Genomic DNA, 19,868 nt, shown 5'->3' on the forward strand with positions numbered 1-19,868 from the left:
TGCAGTGTGTTTTGTCCGTGAACTGTGCTTTACTCGCATCGTTTTGCCACATTTGCATATCGCTCTTAGGAAAGCTGGGCATTGCTTTCTTTTAACTAAATCTATTATTGTGCCCGTTTTTCAGCGCCAGCTCGCATTTCCCGGTCCTGTTGCTGAACTCCCCGTCCATATTGTTGTGCCTGCAGCCCGCCCCTCCCCCTACGCTCCCGCCTCCCTGCTCCCCCTCCCACGCTCCGCCCCCTCCACCATCCATTTAAGGCTGATGAGCCAACGCGCAGCGTCCACGCGCTACGGCCTCGCCGAAGGTGCGCCAAAGGTAAGCCCGTCTACGCCCGTCCGCGCCTGGACCGCGCCCAGCGCCAGAGCCCCTGGTCCTCGTAAATTCATCCCCTCCCGCATTACTTACGATGCCACCACCCTCCTAGCCCTCAACCCCGGTCGCTCCCTCAACTGCGTCCAAGCTGCTCCTGGACACACCCATGGACCCTTTTCCTGCTTCTCCTGCAAGTTCGACGGCACCAAGAACAACTCCTCATCTACGAACTCACAACAGATATCCGATCCCAACCACCTTCAATGCATCCTGCTCAACACCCGCTCGGTCCACAGACACGCCATTGACCTCTGGAATCTACTCAACACCATCTCTCCGGACGTCGCCTTCCTAACAGAAACATGGATGAATGCCTCTTCAGCCCCAGACATCACCATTGCCATCCCGGAAGGCTATAAGATCATTCGCAAGGAACGTACCGGCCACACAGGAGGAGGAATCGCTATCGTCCATAAGAAATCCATCCGCATCTCAACCAGCTCAGACGTCAACCTCGCCAACTCTGAACACCTTCACTTCCAGATCCACATCGACCCCAAGACCACACTCAGAGGCACCCTCCTTTACAGGCCATCAGGACCCCGCGCACAATTTAGTGAAGACATCACAGACTTCATCACTCCACACGCGCTCCCCTCGGAGGAATACATCCTTTTGGGAGACCTCAACTTTCACCTTGAAAAGAACAACGACCGCAACACCACCACCCTTTTGGACAACCTCGCAAACCTCGGACTTAGACAACTTGTCACTACCCCCACCCACGTCGCAGGTCACACACTCGACCCTATCTTCACCTCCAGCAAACATGTTTCCTTCAGCCACACCACAGCTCTCCTTTGGACTGACCACAGCTGCGTTCACTTCACCTACAACAAGCCCACATCCAACAACCACCCCCAACCCACTCTGCAAAGAAACTGGAACAAAATCACCATCGACCAGATCTCCTCATCGCTTCTTCAAAAGCCCCCCGCCCACTCCTCAAACCCAGACAAAGCAGCCACCAACCTCACCCAATGGTTATCCAACAGCGCCGACATCCTAGCACCACTGAAAAAACGACAAATCAAACTAGGCAGCAAGAAGGCCTCCTGGTTCAACGATGACCTTAAGAAATCCAAGAAACTCTGTCGCTCACTCGAGAAGACCTGGAAAAAAGACCCAAACACCAGCACCAAGGACGCCTTCAAAAACGCCACCCGCATACACCACCAACTAATCCGAAATGCCAAGAAAGCAGCCTTCAAGGACTGTCTAGATAACAACGCCCACAACAGCAAGGAATTATTCAACATCGTCAAGGAATTTACCAACCCCTCAGCCAACTCCAACGACATCACCCCCTCTCAAGCCCTCTGCGACTCCCTAGCCTCATTCTTTCACAACAAAATTGCAGACATCCACAACAGCTTCGACAACCAACCCGGAGACCAACCCACCCAATCCCCTGCAGGACCCCCACCCCCCCTTAACATCCGCAATGACTGGAAGCCAATCTCCACTGAGGACACCATCCGTCTGATGAACTCTATCCACTCAGGATCCCCCACTGACCCTTGCCCTCACCACATCTTTAACAAAGCAGACTCCATTATTGCACCGCACCTCCGAGACGTCATCAACTGCTCCCTCAACTCCGCAACCTTCCCGGAAAGCTGGAAACATGCCGAACTCAGCGCCCTCCTGAAGAAACCCACAGCTGACCCCACCGAACTCAAAAACTATCGCCCTATCTCACTCCTTCCATTCCCGGCCAAAGTCATCGAGAAAGCTGTCAACAACCAGCTCGCCGCATTCCTCGAAATCAACAAATCCCTCGACTCCTCACAGTCCGGCTTCCGAGCCAAGCACAGCACCGAAACCGCCCTCATAGCAGCAACAGACGACATTCGAACTCTACTGGACAATGGAGACACAGTCGCCCTCATCCTCCTCGACCTCTCCGCAGCCTTCGACACAGTCTGCCACAGCACCCTTCTACAGCGCCTCAGAAATATCGGAATCCAAGGAAAAGCACTGGAATGGATCACCTCGTTCCTCTCCGGAAGAACCCAGAGAGTCCGCCTTCCACCATTCAAGTCAGAGGCTACTGAAGTCATCTGCGGCGTACCTCAAGGGTCCTCTCTCAGTCCCACCCTCTTCAACGTTTACATGAGCCCCCTCGCGGCCATCGCACGCCAACATAACCTCAACATCATCTCCTACGCCGACGACACTCAACTGATCCTGTCACTCACCAGAGACCCTAACACGGCCAAAACCAACCTACACGCAGGAATGAAAGAAGTAGCCGAATGGATGAAGCACAGCCGTCTGAAACTGAACTCAGACAAAACAGAAGTCCTCATCTTAGGTACCTCCCCCTCCGCCTGGGACGACTCTTGGTGGCCAGAGGCCCTTGGAAAAGCACCCATCCCGACGGACCACGCACGGAACCTGGGCGTCATCCTGGATTCCTCACTCTCGATGAACAGACAAGTCAACGCCGTTTCTTCATCTTGCTTCAACATTCTTCGCATGCTCAAAAAAACATTTCGCTGGATCCCTACCGAAACTAGAAAAACAGTCACCCACGCTCTGGTCACGAGCCGACTGGACTACGGAAACACCTTCTACGCCGGCACCACCGCAAAACTCCAACGCATCCAGAACGCCTCAGCCAGGCTCATATTAGACATCCCGCGTAAAGAACACATCTCTGATCACCTGAAAAACCTCCACTGGCTCCCCGTCAATAAGAGGATCACTTTCCGGCTCCTAACCCACGCACACAAAGCACTCTACGAAATTGGACCCGAATGCCTCAACACGCGACTATCCTTCTACACCCCCTCCCGCCAGCTACGATCCTCCAACCAAGCCCTTGCCACTGTACCTCGCATCAACAAAACCACCATGGGAGGTAGATCCTTCTCCTACCTGGCAGCTAAAACTTGGAACTCACTTCCCACTCACCTTCGCCTTACTCAGAACCACCTAGCATTCAGAAAGCAACTCAAAACGTGGATATTCGACAAGTAACTCCCCACCCTTCTTCAAGCGCCTTGAGACCCTCTGGGTATGTAGCGCGCTATACAAATCTTTTGACTTGACTGACTTGACTTGACATAAGGGTGCCCCAGTATCCAATCAGGAGTGTACTTAAAGTACATGCATAGCACATTAATGGAGAAAGCAGATAGACTGGGGTCCTGATTAGCAGGATCCCAGTCAGACTAGTAAAAAACCAGCAAATCCCCAGGAAAAAGAGTGGGGTAACTATGCAGTCCGATCCTACCATCCTACATACCCCCCCCCCCCCCAAATAAAAGAAGAGAAGGCTAACCTTGCCCAGTTGAGACTTTATTGACTAAGTGGCCATATAAGGAAGATCATGCACTGGCATGGATACTCCCTGCCTTATGGTCCATTAAGGAGTCCCTACCCTTAAGGGTATTGGATTTTCTCAAAAACTTTGGATTACTACCTGAGGTCTGTTTTTGCAAAGAAAAAGGATGGTGGGGTGCCTGAGTAGGGAAGTGAGGCCCTAATAACGTTGGTCTCAGCTACCTCAGAGCACTGGTCACCATGAAGGCCTTTCTTTCCATGACTGAGTTGTATCTGGCCCTAAGGGTCAACCCCTGGCTGCCTACAGCTGGGTGTGAGGTCCCTTTGGTTAGAATACTGGAGAACCAAGGAAGGTTTGGAACCAGGTGGTCCCAGGTTTTCCTTTGCTCAACAGAGTCCATCTGAGGGATGTCACTACCCAAGGGTAAGAGGGATCCCTCAGGGTGCTGAAGAGTATTCACCTGGCTAGGTCCTTAGGGGTCCACTGACACCCCTGACCTCTGCAGCCCTAGGCTGACTGAGGCAGGGTAGAGAGGGGCAGGATACCTGCTCCACACTAGGTACCACCTTGAAAGAGCCCTGCCACCAGGGATGTTGCCAGGACAGGCCTGAACACCTCTGGGGCATTTCCTTCACAAGGGGTAATATCAGTTCCCTGAGGAAGCTGACCCTTACCTAGTGTCCAGGGGGGGAGAGAGACTTTTTCTTCTTCCTTTTGCTCTCTGTTGGAGCATAGTGGGCCATTTTGCCAGGCTCAAATATTCCAAACTCTCCCTGGGGTTGGAATGAGACACTAAGGGTCTCACCAACTTTCTCAGGGAGGCCTAACATTTTTAAATGGGCCGGGTGCTCAACTTCAGCCCAGGCTGAAGTTTTTAAATCATTGCCCAAGAGGCAATCTATAGGCAAGTTTGGGGACACTGCCACTCTTTCTTGGCCAGTGACCCTTCCCAAGCTGAGATTTACTATGGCAATGGGATGATTTGTCTTGATCCCATCAATGTTGGTCACCTGGTACTTAAACTCAGGCAAATGGTGCCGGGGGAGGCGGGGAGGGGGGGGGGGGGTACAAAGTTCACTGTCACCATGGTGACACTAGCCCCTGTGTTCTCTGTAGGCCACAGAATTCTGACCATTGATCAGAGGCTCCTGTCTGTACTTGCCCAAGGAACTGGGACTGACAGTAAAAGTGGCAAATCCCATGCCACCATCACAGACCAAGGAGTCCTGAGAGGAGGACCTTGCTAAACTAGAGCCTACCTCAGTTCCCCAAGAAAACCCGCCTAAATGTTTAGGTGCACCGCTACCACCTGGGGGATTACTACTTGTAGTACCAGGAGGAGGGGTAGTAGTGCTGGAAGGAATGTTTTCCTTATTGCTGACCTTTGAACAATTAGGGTAATTTTTCGAGTGACCTGGCTTTTTACAGACAAATCAATAAGGTTTTTTTTCAGGGGAGGAAGGAGTTTGGGACCCACCCCCAGAAGAGGATTTTGGGGCCCTGTAGAAGACTTGTCCTCATCTTTCTCTTGGGTCTTGGAAGAATCTTTCTTCTGGCCACCACCCTGATTCTTTGATTTCACCCTGGTTCGGACCCATTTATCTGCCTTATTTCCCAATTCTGGGGGAGAAGTCGGATCTGAGTCCACCAGGTACTGGTGTAAAAGTTGTTTTTGACAATTATTAAGGATCTGCTCCCTCATAATCAAATTGTACAATCCTAAAAAGCCATGCACCTTGCTGCCATGTATCCAACCTCCCAGAGCCTTAGTAGCACAATCTATAAAGTCTACCAAGTCCTGCGTCTGTGTCTTCTGGGTGTCTCTGAACTTAATCCTGTACCTTTCAGTGGTTAAGCCAAACCCATTAATGAGAGCATTCTTCAGGACTGAATAATTGTCAGCATCCTCTTCTCTAACAGTGAGGAGCTTATATCTACCTTTGTCAGCAAAGGAGAGCCATGCAATAGCTGCCCCCTGCTCTTGAGGGACCATCTGTACCTTACAGACCCTCTCTAGTGCAGTTATCCATTTTTGGATGTCATCCCCACCATGGTAGAGAGGGACTATCTTGCTCAGGTTGCTATGGTCATAAGTTTACTCCTTAACCCTAGGGACACTGTTGCTGCCACCATGGGCCTCTAGTCCCAATCTCCTTGTAGCTCTCTGGAGCTCTAGGGATTTCATGTCTAGGACCAACTGCTCCTTCTTGAGCCTAGGCTTGATTTTCTCAAGCTCCAGAAGTTGACACGTTCTATTATAAGAAGATTCCCTCATATTTGATATGGAAGTCCTTATAGAAGTACCTGAGTGTTGTGATTCTACAGAGGGAAACGTGGATCTCCTAGGTAAACTCCGTACTCTTCCTGGTGGAGTAAGGAGAGGGCCACTGGGGCCTTCTCCCCCACGTAAAAAAAGATATATGTTGCCCAGGTTAGAATCATCTAGATTCTCCTTGTCAGGGTTTGAGTCCAGGTCAAAGAAGGTTTCACTTCCTGGCCTTTCCTCATTCCCTGCCCCACCCACTCTTTTTACCGCATCAGACCCTGGGGTCTTGCCAAGGTCATCTAAGAGCAAAATCTCAAGGAGACATTGGGTGTTTGCTGTTCTCCCTGTCCTCAACTTGCTAGATGCACACATGACTTTCAATTCTTGAAATGAGAGACAATTGTATCTAGTTGTCAGAGAGCCACTGGCTTCTCCTCTAAAAGACATACTAGTGTTATGTGGTGTAGGCACCTACCCAACCTAGTGGAGACTAAACTCTCTTGAGTTGGAGAAAGGGTGTGCTAGACCCTTGACTTACCCAACTCCAAGCAGCTTAACTTACTTATTCAAATCTTGATGTATTATATGTGCCTAATACTTAGTGGTCTTCAGTTAATCATTCAATGAGATTTATCTGGTAAAATAATAGCAAGCTTGAATCCCAACCACTGCACACTAATGTGAGAAGGTGGCCTGGTATATGCTGTCCATTAATTGGAGTGGGCACCCTGCACTAGTCCACATGACCCCTATGATGTTTGAAGTCAAAGATAACCTTTAGAAAGCTATCCTAGTGGTAGCTGTGGAGAGCAGCCTTCAGGTTCAATCTTGAAGGAATGTAAAGCAGCTTGTTTTACCAGAATATCACCTCCTGAATGACAAAATGAAAGGAGAACCACATAGTAGTTGTATAAAAAAATTTATTTATTAATATAACACTTTCTACTAGTTTCTACATGAGAATAGGGCACAAAGCATACAATACTGAATCAATAGACCATTCATAAGTCGTAAATTACACAGCGGGCTCCAGGGGGAGACCAAACCATATACTAAAATAATGGTATAACAATCACGACTTGACTAGACACAGTGCCTAGAGCACGTAGAATCGCTTGGACCCCAAGAAACCACCCAGAGGAGTGACACAGGGAGCCCACCGAGGACAGGTGCAGTGAGGAAACACGACTGCGTGCTCCATACAACTTTATGGGAAAGTCGCAGTTGTAAAGTTATAGTTTAAGGACACTTCTACGATGACCTTGAGCAAACCCTTTGGAACATAGGACGTTCTAAGGCCAACCCACCAGTGAGTACTGAGGTACCCATGTTACCTACCCCAGAGGAGCCGGCTGCATGGGGGTCAAGTGGTGTCGGAAACCTTTGTCGTTTTCAATGGAGAGTTGCAAGGAAGTAGTGCTGTAAGGAAGGTGAAGAGTGTCCAGTGGAATCCAAGCCTGGATTCTAGGTGAGAGGAACCTGAAAGCAGAGGGGACAGAGTCTGGGTCACTTCAGGTGACCAGGGGCTCGGTAGTGGAATGCCCACCGATGTCAGATGCTTCTGGTGCAAAGAAGGGTTGCTTGACTCTGCAGTCACAGGGACCAGGAGATGTCGAGGATGACCAGGATCCGTAGGTGAGCTGCCCCACGAAGGATGTTAGTGCTGAGGGGTTGATGTCCAGCTGTAGCGCCAACCAGCCTTGGCAAATGCAACCCACGCGGTTAGAGTAAACCGGTTACGTGTGGACCAGCAAGGTCCAGGGGACTCCCCAAGCAAAGGAGAGTCAGGGCACACCTGGAGCAACCAGGTACGCCCAAGAACAAACAAGGTGACCATCGCCAGGACCCACATGCCAACGGACCAGGGATCGCAAGTAGACCTCTAACTATTTGGCAAAGTACCAGCCCACAGGACTCTCGGAGAGTGGAGGCTGTATATCTTCGGTGCAATTACTGCTCCGGGTCAGGACTACACGGAGTCCAATTAACAAGGCCAGGAATTGTCAGAGTAGGCTCTACTCTACAGAGAAGAAGGTAGGGATAGTTCTGGAAGGGATCTTTTTTACAATCCTGAAGAAAGCTGGGAATTTAATTTTATCCGGCTGAAGTATGTCTACATCTAGCAGAGTGGATGGGTATGTGGGCCATTACTTACCACCATACCACCATCCACTGGTCTTGGATTGACCTTTCAACTAGACCAGGGAATCCAATATTAAAAGGGATTACTTAGGAGATCCTATGGTCTATTTTTAATCTTGTTCTGCACTCCTCTTTGATCCCGCCCATTGTTCCTTTCTGTAGTATCCTCAGGTTGTAAATATGTTCATTTACTCCTCTGCATCTAGCTGCTCAGCCAGTGTGAGTGTTCCGGTTAGAATGTTGGTGTGAGTGACATGAGTGGAATGCTTGGGTGCCTGGTGTATGAGTGTTGGCAGTTGAGTGTGGGCTGAGCAGCTAGGAGACTGCTCCTGGTGGGGCTGTTTTTTCCAGACTTAGACTTCCTGTTATCCTATTTATGGCTGAATAAACCTTCTACGTAACTCAACTACATCTGCCTCGGCTACATCATTATATGTATGTATGGACTAAGATACTACACTTTCTTTTGGGTTGTGTCACGTCTTCCCCTCCCTATTGCTCCACCTCCAGCGTTGGTCTGCGCGGAGGTGTGTTAGCAGCCCTATGATGAAGCATGCCACAGATTTCTGTGGGTGAGGGCAGTATTAACACACTTGTGGGGTGCCCCCTTGTTCTTTGTTTTAAGTGACCAAATTCACTCAGCCCCATTTCTATTTGTATGTAAAGGTATCTTTTGGAGGGTGCAGTGGGCAATTCCTCCAATCCCCTTATTTTGTGTGGTACTCGGTCTTGAAACTAACCAAAACCTTTTTGGTACAGACAAAACATGCTTAGATAGGTGTGGAGCCATCATAAAGATTTTTGAGTCTCCAGGCAATACATATTTTGGGGTCCCCTGTGCACATAGAGAGCAAGGGCATAGGCACATAGAGATATAGAGATAGGTAAAGAGAAGGGGAAAGAGTGAGGGGTAGAAAAGGTGAGGTGAAGAGCTGAGCAAGATATGAGATAGGAAGATAGGTGAAGCACAGAAAGAGGGGTAGTGTGTGGTATAGGTGAGTTAGAGATATTAACATAGAAGGTGTAGGAAGCTGGCTCTCTTTGTGGTATATGAAAAAGAAGTATAGTGTGCAGAGTCCAGTGGATCCCCAGAGACTTTACAGAGGCTAAACTAGATAATACTAATGCTCTCTTTTGTGGTAGTGTGGGTGAGCAGTTAGGCTTTTCAGAGTATAAGGTTAAGAATGTTTTTGTTGTACACACAGTGGCAATAAATGAGACTCACACTTAGAACATCGTCATCTGTAAATATGTTTTCAATAGAAATACTTTTCAGTTTCAAAAATGGACACTTAGTCCAATTTTCAGACTTTACAATGTTAACCTATGGGAGGAAGAAAACATTTAGCATACATACGGATAACAATGACTTACAAGCCCAGTCTTCAGAAGTTAAGGTCAGTATTGGGCAAAGTTCAGTTCAGCACCAACACTGCACCACCAGCTGCACAGGGGTGGGTGGGTGCAGGGTGCAAGTTCAAGGTCCGGCGCCCAATACAAATCAATGGGGTTTGAGGGCAATCAGACAGAGGCTGCTTGCAGGTAAATAGCAGCGGCTTGGGAGACCAGACTTCAAGGTTTGAAGCAAGCACTGGAAGGTGCCCAAAGCAGCACCAACACTACACCACCAGTGGCACAGGAACGGCCAGGTGCATGGTGCCAATACTGCATCGGATGCCCGATGTAAAACAATGGACAGCCAAAAATCTGAAACAGGTTGCAGACTCAGGCCAGGAGACTGGCCTAGTGAAACCAACAGGTCAAGAAGTAAGTTGTGATGCTCGGAGAGGTACAGACACCTTTGGTCTTCTTCACCAAAGCCCAGGGCGGATGGGTGCAGGGATGTCTTTTGGCGTTGGAAACTACTTACCGGAGCAGGTCGCGGCTGGGGGGGTCTCCGTGCAGAGGCTGTTGGCATTGTCCAGGAGTTCGGGAGAGGTCAGCTCACTGTAAAATCGGGTTCTGGAGCATGAGGGAACCTCGCAGGAACTGGTGGGCCAATTGGACTCAGGCTGGAGGCATCGGGTGCAGAGGTGGAACTGGGGACAGGCTTCCCAGTTCTTCAGATCAGAGTTTTGATTTTGAAGTAGGTTGCTTGGTGAATAGGTCAGCTGTTCTAAGGAGTCTTGATTTTTGTTGAAGGCAGTCAGTCCTCCCAGGGTTCTTGAGGTCACTGGCTGCAGGACGAGTCGTCTTTTGGTGCAGGATCACCGAGGGCTGCCGACAGGCCTGTAGGGCTGGGGCCACGTCAATTGGTCTCTGCATTCTTTGCTGCTGGTGCGACTGTGTAGTATCCGGTACTTCTTAGGTCATCAGGAACTGAAGTTCAGGATCTAGGGATACCACCCAAATACTATTAGGTATATTACAAGAGAGTGACAGTGGCCCATTGGCCAATGGGCCCCTTACCTGGGATCTCTACACCCTCTATGATGCCCACCTTCTGTGGGAAGGGAACACAGACCTAGCCCTGATTGGTTAAGTCCTACCATCACCGCCAGCACCTGGATCTCTAACAGTGTTGATCTTATAGCCCCCGCCAATCATCAGAGGCACTCTGGAGACTCTCCTTTTAACCCCTGGTTCACTCCTGCGCTAAGGACATTGAAGCAGGAGTGCAAGAAACACAGCTCACTCAAAATGTTAAAGGGTCTAAAATCAGAATCCCCTTCGGACCCCTGTGCTGCCAGACTTCTGGCTGCCGTAGCCGACACTGTTAATCCCGAAGTCAATAGACTTATCACCATGTCCCTCCTTGAAGCTTTTGTCCTGGTGACCTGGAAGCAGAACATGGTTCTCCCTCTATTAAAAAAGCCCTCACTAGACCCCATGTGTCCGGTAAACTACCAGCCGATTTCCCTTTTGCCTAGTGTGGCAAAGGTATGTGAGAAAGTGGTCACTAGACAGCTGACCAATTTTGTTGAAAGGTCAGCCCTTCTCCATCCATCACAGTCAGGTTTTAGGGCCTCTTTCAGTACTGAATCAGCTCTGGTGGAAATTTCCGAAGCCATTAGGGACTGTTTGGATGCCGATGGGACAGCTTCATTGGTTTTGTTGGACCTCTGGGTGGCATTCAATACAGTTCCCCACGCATTGGTGCTTTCCCAACTTGCTGAGCTTGGCGTATCAGGCACTGCATAGGGTTGGCTCAAATCCTTCCTTGAGGATCGGACGCAGCAGGTGTGGCTCCCACCATTTTCCTCCTCGCCTAAGAACGTGACCACAGGGCGCCCGCAGGACTCTTCTCTGAGCCCTCTTCTTTTTAATAGCTATGTTACCCCTTTGGTTTAGCTGGCTGAGGATTATGCTGAGATGTTTGGTACCAAACATTCCATACTTCAGTGAAGCCACCATTCAGCTGGTGTAGGGCACTGACCGTTTTTGGGTAACATTGGGCCCTTGCACTCTGCACCCAGCTGCCCCACTGCAGCTTGTGCTGACCCAGGAGAAGAGAACACAGACTGCCTTGGCCGCAGCCCTACCATTCTGCCCCATCTACGCCCTGCCTACAGCAAGAAACCCATCTGCCCCAGTGCTGCTTGTGGTCCAATGTAATTGCCCATCTATACTTTGGGGAACCTTGGTCCGAACCCCCAAAACTCACCCGCCTAGGTTCTGTACACACTTGAGAAACCGCTAACACTTTTTCCCCATAGAAACCCATGTAAAGAGATTTTGTGGCTAAAAAATGTGTGTTGAACTGTGTTGTATGAAGAAAAGAGATACCTATTGCAAAGTATAACAAGCATTTGCAATGCAAATCGGTCTTGCCTTTGAGACCTTATATGTATTTAGCACATTAGCCTGCTCTTTTACATGGAGGGAAGTAAGCACCAAACTGCGTGACATGCCAGGTATGGGAACTGTATGTAAATGTAAGCCTTGTAGCCTACAGGGCAGGGTGCATGGTATTTAGAAGTGCGACATTCAGAAAATCAGTGTTACCATATTGCTACTCTGACAAGGACTAAAAAACTATTATTCCCGTGTAGCAGGCCTGTAGAGTTGTTATGTTGCAATTTTTATTAGTCTTCCATAATTCCTGAAGTGTATTAGCCACAGCCAGTGCTTGCCTCCTGCATTAGTTATCAACAGAGTCCCGGACTAAGACAGACATCCACATGCATGAAGTCCTGCCATGTAGCCCTCATCCTCTGTAGGGGGAAGCCCTCACTAGTTATCCCACATTTCCAAGCTGAGACGTATGTGGGAGAGGGTTTCCTTTCATTTACATGTCCCCCCACTTTAAGGGCTTATCTGGAAATAATTACCACCTTATACCACTCGTGATCCCCGGATACCATGACCACACCACTATTTAATAACAATGAGACCACAAATAACCAACTTCTCACATTCAACATCAGGTCATAAGGCCCCAGCGCCCACTGATGACCACTCTTTCAGATCCTGCAGCAAGCCCTACCCTCCCAAACTCCTACCACCTCAAACACTTTCCATCGGCGAGCCACCACTGAAGCAATCCACCTACTCTGTACTATACAAGCATGACGACAACTGTCAAGCTCACCTTGATCTCCACCTGGTTGAAGGCCTTCCCGTTGTGTACGCCCCCCATGCTTCCCACCATCTCCGGTAGAATGATCACGTAACGCAGGTGAGTCTTCACCACCTCTGGTTTCTCCATGGGAGGAGCTTCTTTCTTGGCTTTGCAAAGGCACTTCAGGAGGGAGTGCTGCTTGCAGCACAGGCCACGGTTCAGCCGCTGGCGGCGCAGTACAACTGCATGATCTGCTCACTGTGGGGGAAAAGCATCAGTTATACTGTGAACGGGGATGTCATGGGTGGGCGACCTGCAAGGGACATCACTCTAGGGAAGCTACTGCAGATGGGAACTGGCGGCAGAGAGTGCGCCTAGGGCAGAAGGACCACATATTACATCAAATTACGTTTCAAAGAGATACAGCTACATGTGGGAACCAGGCGATTGATGCTGATGCTAGCCTTAATATAGTGGTAAAATAGATGTCTAACATCAAGTCTGGCGGTCCCTGGAGGGGTGGCCAGGCTCTTGCATGGCATCCGGACCTCCATTTAATGCTTCAACACATACCGCACCGGTGTAAAACACTGCATAAGTTCATCTCCACATGAAGTAACCAGTGTAAACATTCAATGTGATTGCAGAGGGGGGTCACACTTACTAGGACATGTACAGGAGCTGGTCCAGGTCCCCTCCCGGTAGGTGAACTTCCTGAAGGTTCACCTCTTCTGCTCAACTTCCACCTGGAAGAAAGAAGTCACCGGAAACTGAAGGACGACAGCGGACCACGGAGGCCGCTACGGCAACCCCGCCCCCCGACAACCCCCGACAACCCCTGGACCTAATGAGGAGCGGTATCACCGCCGTCAGACACCCTTAAAGTCAGTTGGGGCACCCATATGACATGGACATGCACCGAAGAGGTCTCCGGGGGCCGCTCCCCTCGCCCTCCAGGGCTCCGGTTTCAGGGAGAGACTCTGCCCCGCAGACCCCAGAACCAAGGCTCACAGTCACCGGGGGACCCTGGCCTCTCCCGACCCGCACCCCTCAATCCCCCAGCTCCATTTGCCGTGGGGAGCCCCGCACGGCACACACAAGCCCCGGTAGCCAAACACCCCTGTGGTCTTCCATGCCCCACTCCCCAGCTCTCCAGATGCTCCGCATCAACACCAGAAAGGATAGATTTCGTGCAAAGCCGGGTTATGCCACGAGAGGTAGTAGAGGACTTCCAGGTAATGTTACAGTCACATCCAGTAGACACGAAAAAATAAACAACACAATTTCCAATGCAATAGGACTCACATTTATGTGGGACCTATTGCACTGAAAATGGGAGTGCGGACGAGAAGGTACAAACAGCGGGAGTGGAGGGGCCGAGAAGGTATGGACTGCGGGAGGGGGAGGCGCGGGAAGCAAATAGTGCTCACAGTATAAATAAAACATACTGTGCAACACTTGAGGTAAAGAGGCCAGTAGCCATGGAAGGATACAAATACAAAAACATGCCCGTCAAGAGGAGGGACTAACTAGCCTAAAACCAATCGGAAGGCAGGATTTAGGAACTAAGCCAATGAAAAAGATGGGTGGAGCTTCCACAAAGCTTCCACGCTATACTGAATACTGCATGCCTCGCAAAGCGAGCAACGCATGTGCTGCAATGCTAGGCTGGACCTAAAAAGTAGTACATACCTTGTATTTAGAGATCCTAAGGTGTGGTATCTAGGCATACTACCCCCAGTATTCCAACTAATCCAAAAGTAACAAAAAGTAATCACTGTGTCATTTAAACTGTTTTCAAAGCATTTACCAACCTGTAGCAATTATGATTTCGAGCACAACTGCATTACCTTGTGCATCCTTGCATTTTGAAAGTATAAGTTACTTACCTGTGCCAAGTCCTGCTTGGTTCTAAAATAAAACATAAGCATACCTTTTTTTATACTTATCTAATTCATCAGGAGTCCCTCTCTTAAGTGTGAATCAGTCCTTGATTGAGTGAATACAATAAATGCTTAACACACCCTCTGGATAAGCCGAACTGCTCGCCCACACTACCACAAAAAGAGCTGTTAGTACTTACCTAACTTAGCCTCTGCTATACCTCTGGGTACTCCCTGGACTCTGTGCACGTGATACATCACTTTGGTATGGTATATACAGGGCCAGCTACCTACAGCTGGGAAACTCGTAATGACGACTGTCCAGCCCATGTACTTTCAATGGCTTCCTGAAAGTATATGGGCTGGTACGTGAAGTAGAGAGATGAAAAGCGGGGTGAGATCAGGTTGGCGCAGAGATAGGTAGAGAGTGGAAATTAGAAACAGAGGTGAGCAGAGGGAATGTGTGATGTTGAGATACAGAAACTGACAGAGATGAGAGTGAAAGGCAGAAATAGAAATAGAAAGGCAGATATCATTTTACCAGGGGCTACATGGAAATTGGGGTCCTGGCCATTTGCCCACTAAGCCCATTCCTTAGAACATCTCTGGATAGGTGTGCACTTCCATGCCATTGATTTAGTGATTACTGCCTTCTCCAATGTATTGATAATACACTTGATGAACATCTGTAGTCTTGGTACTGACTCTGGAGCACCTCCACAATACTGTCAGGTGTGAGTGTGCTCAGCTTTTTACTACCCACTGTCTACCATTACTTGAAATGTTTTCACTATTGTAATCAAAAAGTTACTTTATTAGCCAAAACAAAGTGTTATCCTTTCCTTAAACAACGTTTCATGATGTAATTAGCATCCCATGTTCATCAAGTAGGTTAGAATTCGGTGAGGATGTTTGTCAATGTCACAACTAAGGGTCATGTTTGTTAAGTTTGATTTATGAAAATATTCCTGGATTGAAATAACTTCTGCAATGTTTTTCAAACTCTTCTCCTTGTTGTAGGGTGTAGACAGCAATGTCTTCTTCGTTGGGCACGAAGAGGAGGAGGACGAGAACTCTGATTCAGAGAGCTACAGCAACACGTTCGAAGCCTCCTTCGTGGTCTCACTGTGCCAGTATCTCCTGCAGCAGGACTACAAGGAAGATCAGATCACCATCCTGACCCCCTACACCGGGCAGCTCCAGATCATCCGCCAGAAGATGAAGGAAAAAGAACTGGAAAAGGTGGCTGTCAAAGCCGTAGATGACTTCCAGGGTGAGGAGAACGACATAGTGTTGCTCTCCTTGGTGCGGGGCAATAAAGAGGGGCAAATAGGTTTCATGAAGGACAAAAACCACTTGTGTGTCGCTTTCTCGCGTGCTAGGGTGGGGTTTTACTGCATCTGCAATCTGAAGGCTCTCGCAGATGGCTCAAAGAACCGTCTGTGGCAAGATATCCTGAAGATGCTGGAAGAGAAGAACCTTATTGGGGAGGGACTGGCATTGACATGTCGAAACCACCCTAGCAGCAGAGTGATAGTGAAGCAGAGTTCAGATTTCAGGAAAGTTCGCCAAGGGGGATGTGATCTTCCTTGCCAAACCCGCCTGAAATGTGGCCATCCCTGCACCCGTTCTTGTCACCCAAATGACATGGACCATCTCAGAAGTGTATGTACGTTTCCATGCTCGAAGATTATTTGCCTTCGTAATCATGAATGCTCAAAGAAATGCTGGCAACCGTGTGGCGCCTGCCCTGTAAAAGTTGAAGAAATCCTTCCAAACTGCGGTCATACTCAAACAGTCCCCTGTGGGATGCCTGCTGCTGAATGGCACTGTTTGCAACCATGTGAGAGACAACTGAAGTGCATGCACTCCTGCACATTAAAATGTGGGCAAGACTGCAGTGAATGCAGGTGCATGAAGAACATTGACATTAAGCTACAATGTAATCACACCATAAACATTGAGTGTCACAAGCAGAATATGGTCCAAATCTGCCAACAAGAATGTGAAGTGACCCTTGAGTGTGGGCACAAGTGCAAGGGAACCTGCGGCAAATGTCTGAATGGAAAACTGCATGTTGACTGCAATCAGCAATGCACCCGTGTCCTTCTCTGTTCCCATGTGTGCAAAAACACATGCACAGAAATCTGTCCTCCTTGTCCGATAAAATGTCTCAACAAGTGCATGCACAGTCGCTGCGATAAAAGCTGTGGAGCTTTATGTTTTACATGCGCTCTTCCCTGTTCTTGGGCATGCAGTCACTATAAGTGTGGGAAAAAGTGCCATGAGATGTGTGACCGTCCCAGGTGCAACATGCCATGCCAGAAGATTCTTGGATGCAGTCACCCTTGCGTCGGTCTTTGTGGAGACCCCTGTCCGAGCCTCTGTAGGGTGTGTGACCAAGACAAACTCACAGAGATCTTTTTCGGAACTGAAGATGAGCCAGATGCCCGGTTTGTCTTGCTTGAGGACTGTGGCCATGTTTTCGAGGTGAGTGGCCTGGACCAGTGGATGGATGGAGGTGAAGTAGATCAGAACCAACGCGTGCAGATGAAGATGTGCCCGAGATGTTCATTGCCGATCCAATGGAATACGCGCTACTGTGATGTCATCAAGAAGATACGGTTGAAGATTGACAAGGTGAAGCAGAAAATTCAGGGAAGTGAAAAAGAGATTGAAGATAAAAAGAGCCATCTCTTGAGATGTATAAACTCAACCAGTGGCATTTCTTATTCGCATAAAGCAAATATGATGGGAAAATTAAAGAGTACTCTGACTCTGCAGGGCCTCAAAGACCAAGAGAACACGTTGAACTTCTTTACAAGTCTACACAAGCGGAAGACTCAGGCAGAGAAGTGCACCAAAGAGCGAAAGGAATCCCTGCTGAAAGCAATCGGGGAAATGGAGGAGTGGCTTTGCAGGAAGAGATCGCCTTTCACATCCCAGCAGCTGAAAGAGTGCAAATATGAGATGCAAAGGATATCCTACCTGGGCAATGTCTTTGAACGCATGAGCTATTATGAAAGAAAAGCATGGAATCCAACTGACACAGCGCTAGGATGTGTGATTGAAGCCGTAGAGCTGCTGAGCCCTATGGGTCCTTTCACAGAGGCCACACATAGTTTGCTCCAAGGTGTACTCCAGAAGATTGATAAGTTAATGCCTGTTTCGGGCATACACCTAACTGAGGCTGAGCGAGTGATGATCGTTGAAGCCATGAATCTTGGAAAAGGGCTCTGGTACAACTGCCCGAGAGGCCATTTGTACACAGTGGGCGAGTGTGGGAGACCAATGGAAGAGTCCAACTGCCCCGAATGTGGCTCTGCTATTGGTGGTCAGCACCACAATCCTGTCCAGGGAAATGTCACTACTGATGTAATGCTGCAGGCTGTACCGACACAGCCTCTCACTGAGCTACAGTGAAACATGGTAAAAGAGGCTAGGAAATGGGGACTAAAAGTGAGAGCCAAAAAGAAAACTCCGAAATAGTCTCTGGCTGCTGATGTCATCTTCGCAAACAAAGTAAACAAACTTTTCCAAATGAGGCTTGCTATTGATATTCTCAGATCAGAAACACACATGACGACCTGAAAAGTGCAAACCTTTCATCTGGAGGCGATACTGATGTGAACCCGGCACGTTCTCATGAATTCGGTTTAATGTCAATCGAAGTAGCTTACACCTTTCAAGAAGACCTGCTAAGATGTTGTATGGGGAAGGACATACACCCCTTCTGCTTAGCTCAGAAGCAGGAATGGGACAAACCGGTTTTCCTGGAGCACTCCGTGTCTGCACCACCTCCAGCATTGCAGGCTGTTTGTCTCTTTCCTTTCATAACAGTGTTAGCAATAATATATCCAGACCTGCTCAGTGGACCAGTGTTGGAGGGTTGGTGATGGCAGGAGCTCTTGAAGAGGTTCACTGGAACTCTCCCATTAGTGGGTCAGACTGAGATTGTGCGTTCCCACATTTCCTTCTTGGGGGGAGGGAGTGGGGGGGTCCAGTGTTTAGGATATTATTTTCACTACAGGTCTGTTCCGAATATTTTGATTCAAGTATGGATGCTACAGGGTCAGGCGTCATGTGTGCAAAGAATATATGCTATATCTGCATTAAAAGGAGTTGGTATGTTATTTGCAGCACTTAGAAATGACAGAAGTGCTGTGAAAGAAACACAACTTCCCATTACAGAAAAATACATTTAAATAAATAAGAGAGTTGCACAAATGATTCGAAGAGATGGTGGAATATTCAAAGAAATGAAAGCATCAGCGTAAATGCCTGACTCCCCTTGGTAGATGCTTGGTAGGAAAAGAAAAAGGAAACAACAGTAAATACCAAGCCTCCACACTTGCTATGCCAGAAGTATCGCCTGGGCAAGAGTGTGGAAATGGGGTGCAAAGAATTTTGGGACTTGATGGCTGCGTAGGCTAAGGACCAACAAGATAGGATACATCTCTGACATCGGCAGCTCCTTTTCTAAGGCGGAGGAGATTCACCCCACTGATTTAAAGCAGCGCAAAAGAAAAAATAAAATGATAATAATGGGGCGTTCTTATAATTTTTTGTTTGTATGCAGTTGCCGCAGCACCAGGTTAGGGCGAGCAGGACTGGGCTTCCCGCATCACAGGGAGGAGGAGTGGCTGCTTCTGCTGCACCTAAAGTGCACATAACTGTTTGGCCTGCCATCTTGGACCAGCCAAACATTCATGGGCACTTTGCACGTTCTACACCCAGCTGAATTACAGCCTGCATGGAGAACATGCCCAGGTTTCCACTCTCGAGTGCGGAACCACAGCGCTCAGACCTAGCACAAGTGATCTTTAAAGGAAGTTGTGCGTGCAATATTCTATGCAAAAAGTACATGCTCTCTTAAGTTCATCTCTGACAATCATGCTAAACATATTTTGCGATAAAGAATTGGCAAATAACAGTTCCAGTTTACCAGCTCCTCCAACAGGTGTGCACTATTCAGCCACAGAACCATGTGAATTCTGTCCCGTGGCAGATTCAGGGGGCGCTGCAGCGAATCAAAGGGACATTAATGCAAAAGAATCAAACATGAAGGAAAGGAAACCTAAAACCCTTGTATGGACCGAAGAGATCAGATTAAGATAGTGTAGGACATGAGTAGGGTACGGACTAGTATGGAATCCCTACCATACCACAAACCTATGTTGCTAGTTGATCTTGTCAAGCCAGCTCACTCTCCAAAAAGGACTCTTTATTGAGCGGGCTCTAACTTGGTTTGCCCCAGCCATCAATCCCCGACTTTCCACCAGCAACATTGCAAGTGCATAGGGTGGTATACACAATGGATTGTGCAAGGGTGACTTAGCTTATAAATGCACTGAGCCTGGGAAATCCTGACAAGAGTGGGCTTGAACGGGTGATGGCTCCAGCAGAGCATC

General features: G+C 48.6%; 1 protein-coding gene across 1 annotated transcript in view; it reads left to right on the forward strand.

Moving 5' to 3' along the window:
* LOC147724935 (uncharacterized) overlaps positions 1 to 18,562 on the forward strand; it is a 1,961,814-nt gene extending 1,943,252 nt beyond the window's left edge. The window contains exon 25 of the mRNA XM_086918138.1: positions 15,478 to 18,562. Within this exon, the coding sequence (XP_086774264.1) occupies positions 15,478 to 17,880 (2,403 nt within the window). The 3' untranslated portion in view covers positions 17,881 to 18,562. The remainder of the gene's footprint in view (positions 1 to 15,477) is intronic.
* Positions 18,563 to 19,868: the final 1,306 nt, after the last annotated feature.

Source organism: Lissotriton vulgaris, chromosome 4_1 (genome assembly GCF_964263255.1).
Source record: "Lissotriton vulgaris chromosome 4_1, aLisVul1.2, whole genome shotgun sequence".
NCBI classification, from domain to species: domain Eukaryota; kingdom Metazoa; phylum Chordata; class Amphibia; order Caudata; family Salamandridae; genus Lissotriton; species Lissotriton vulgaris.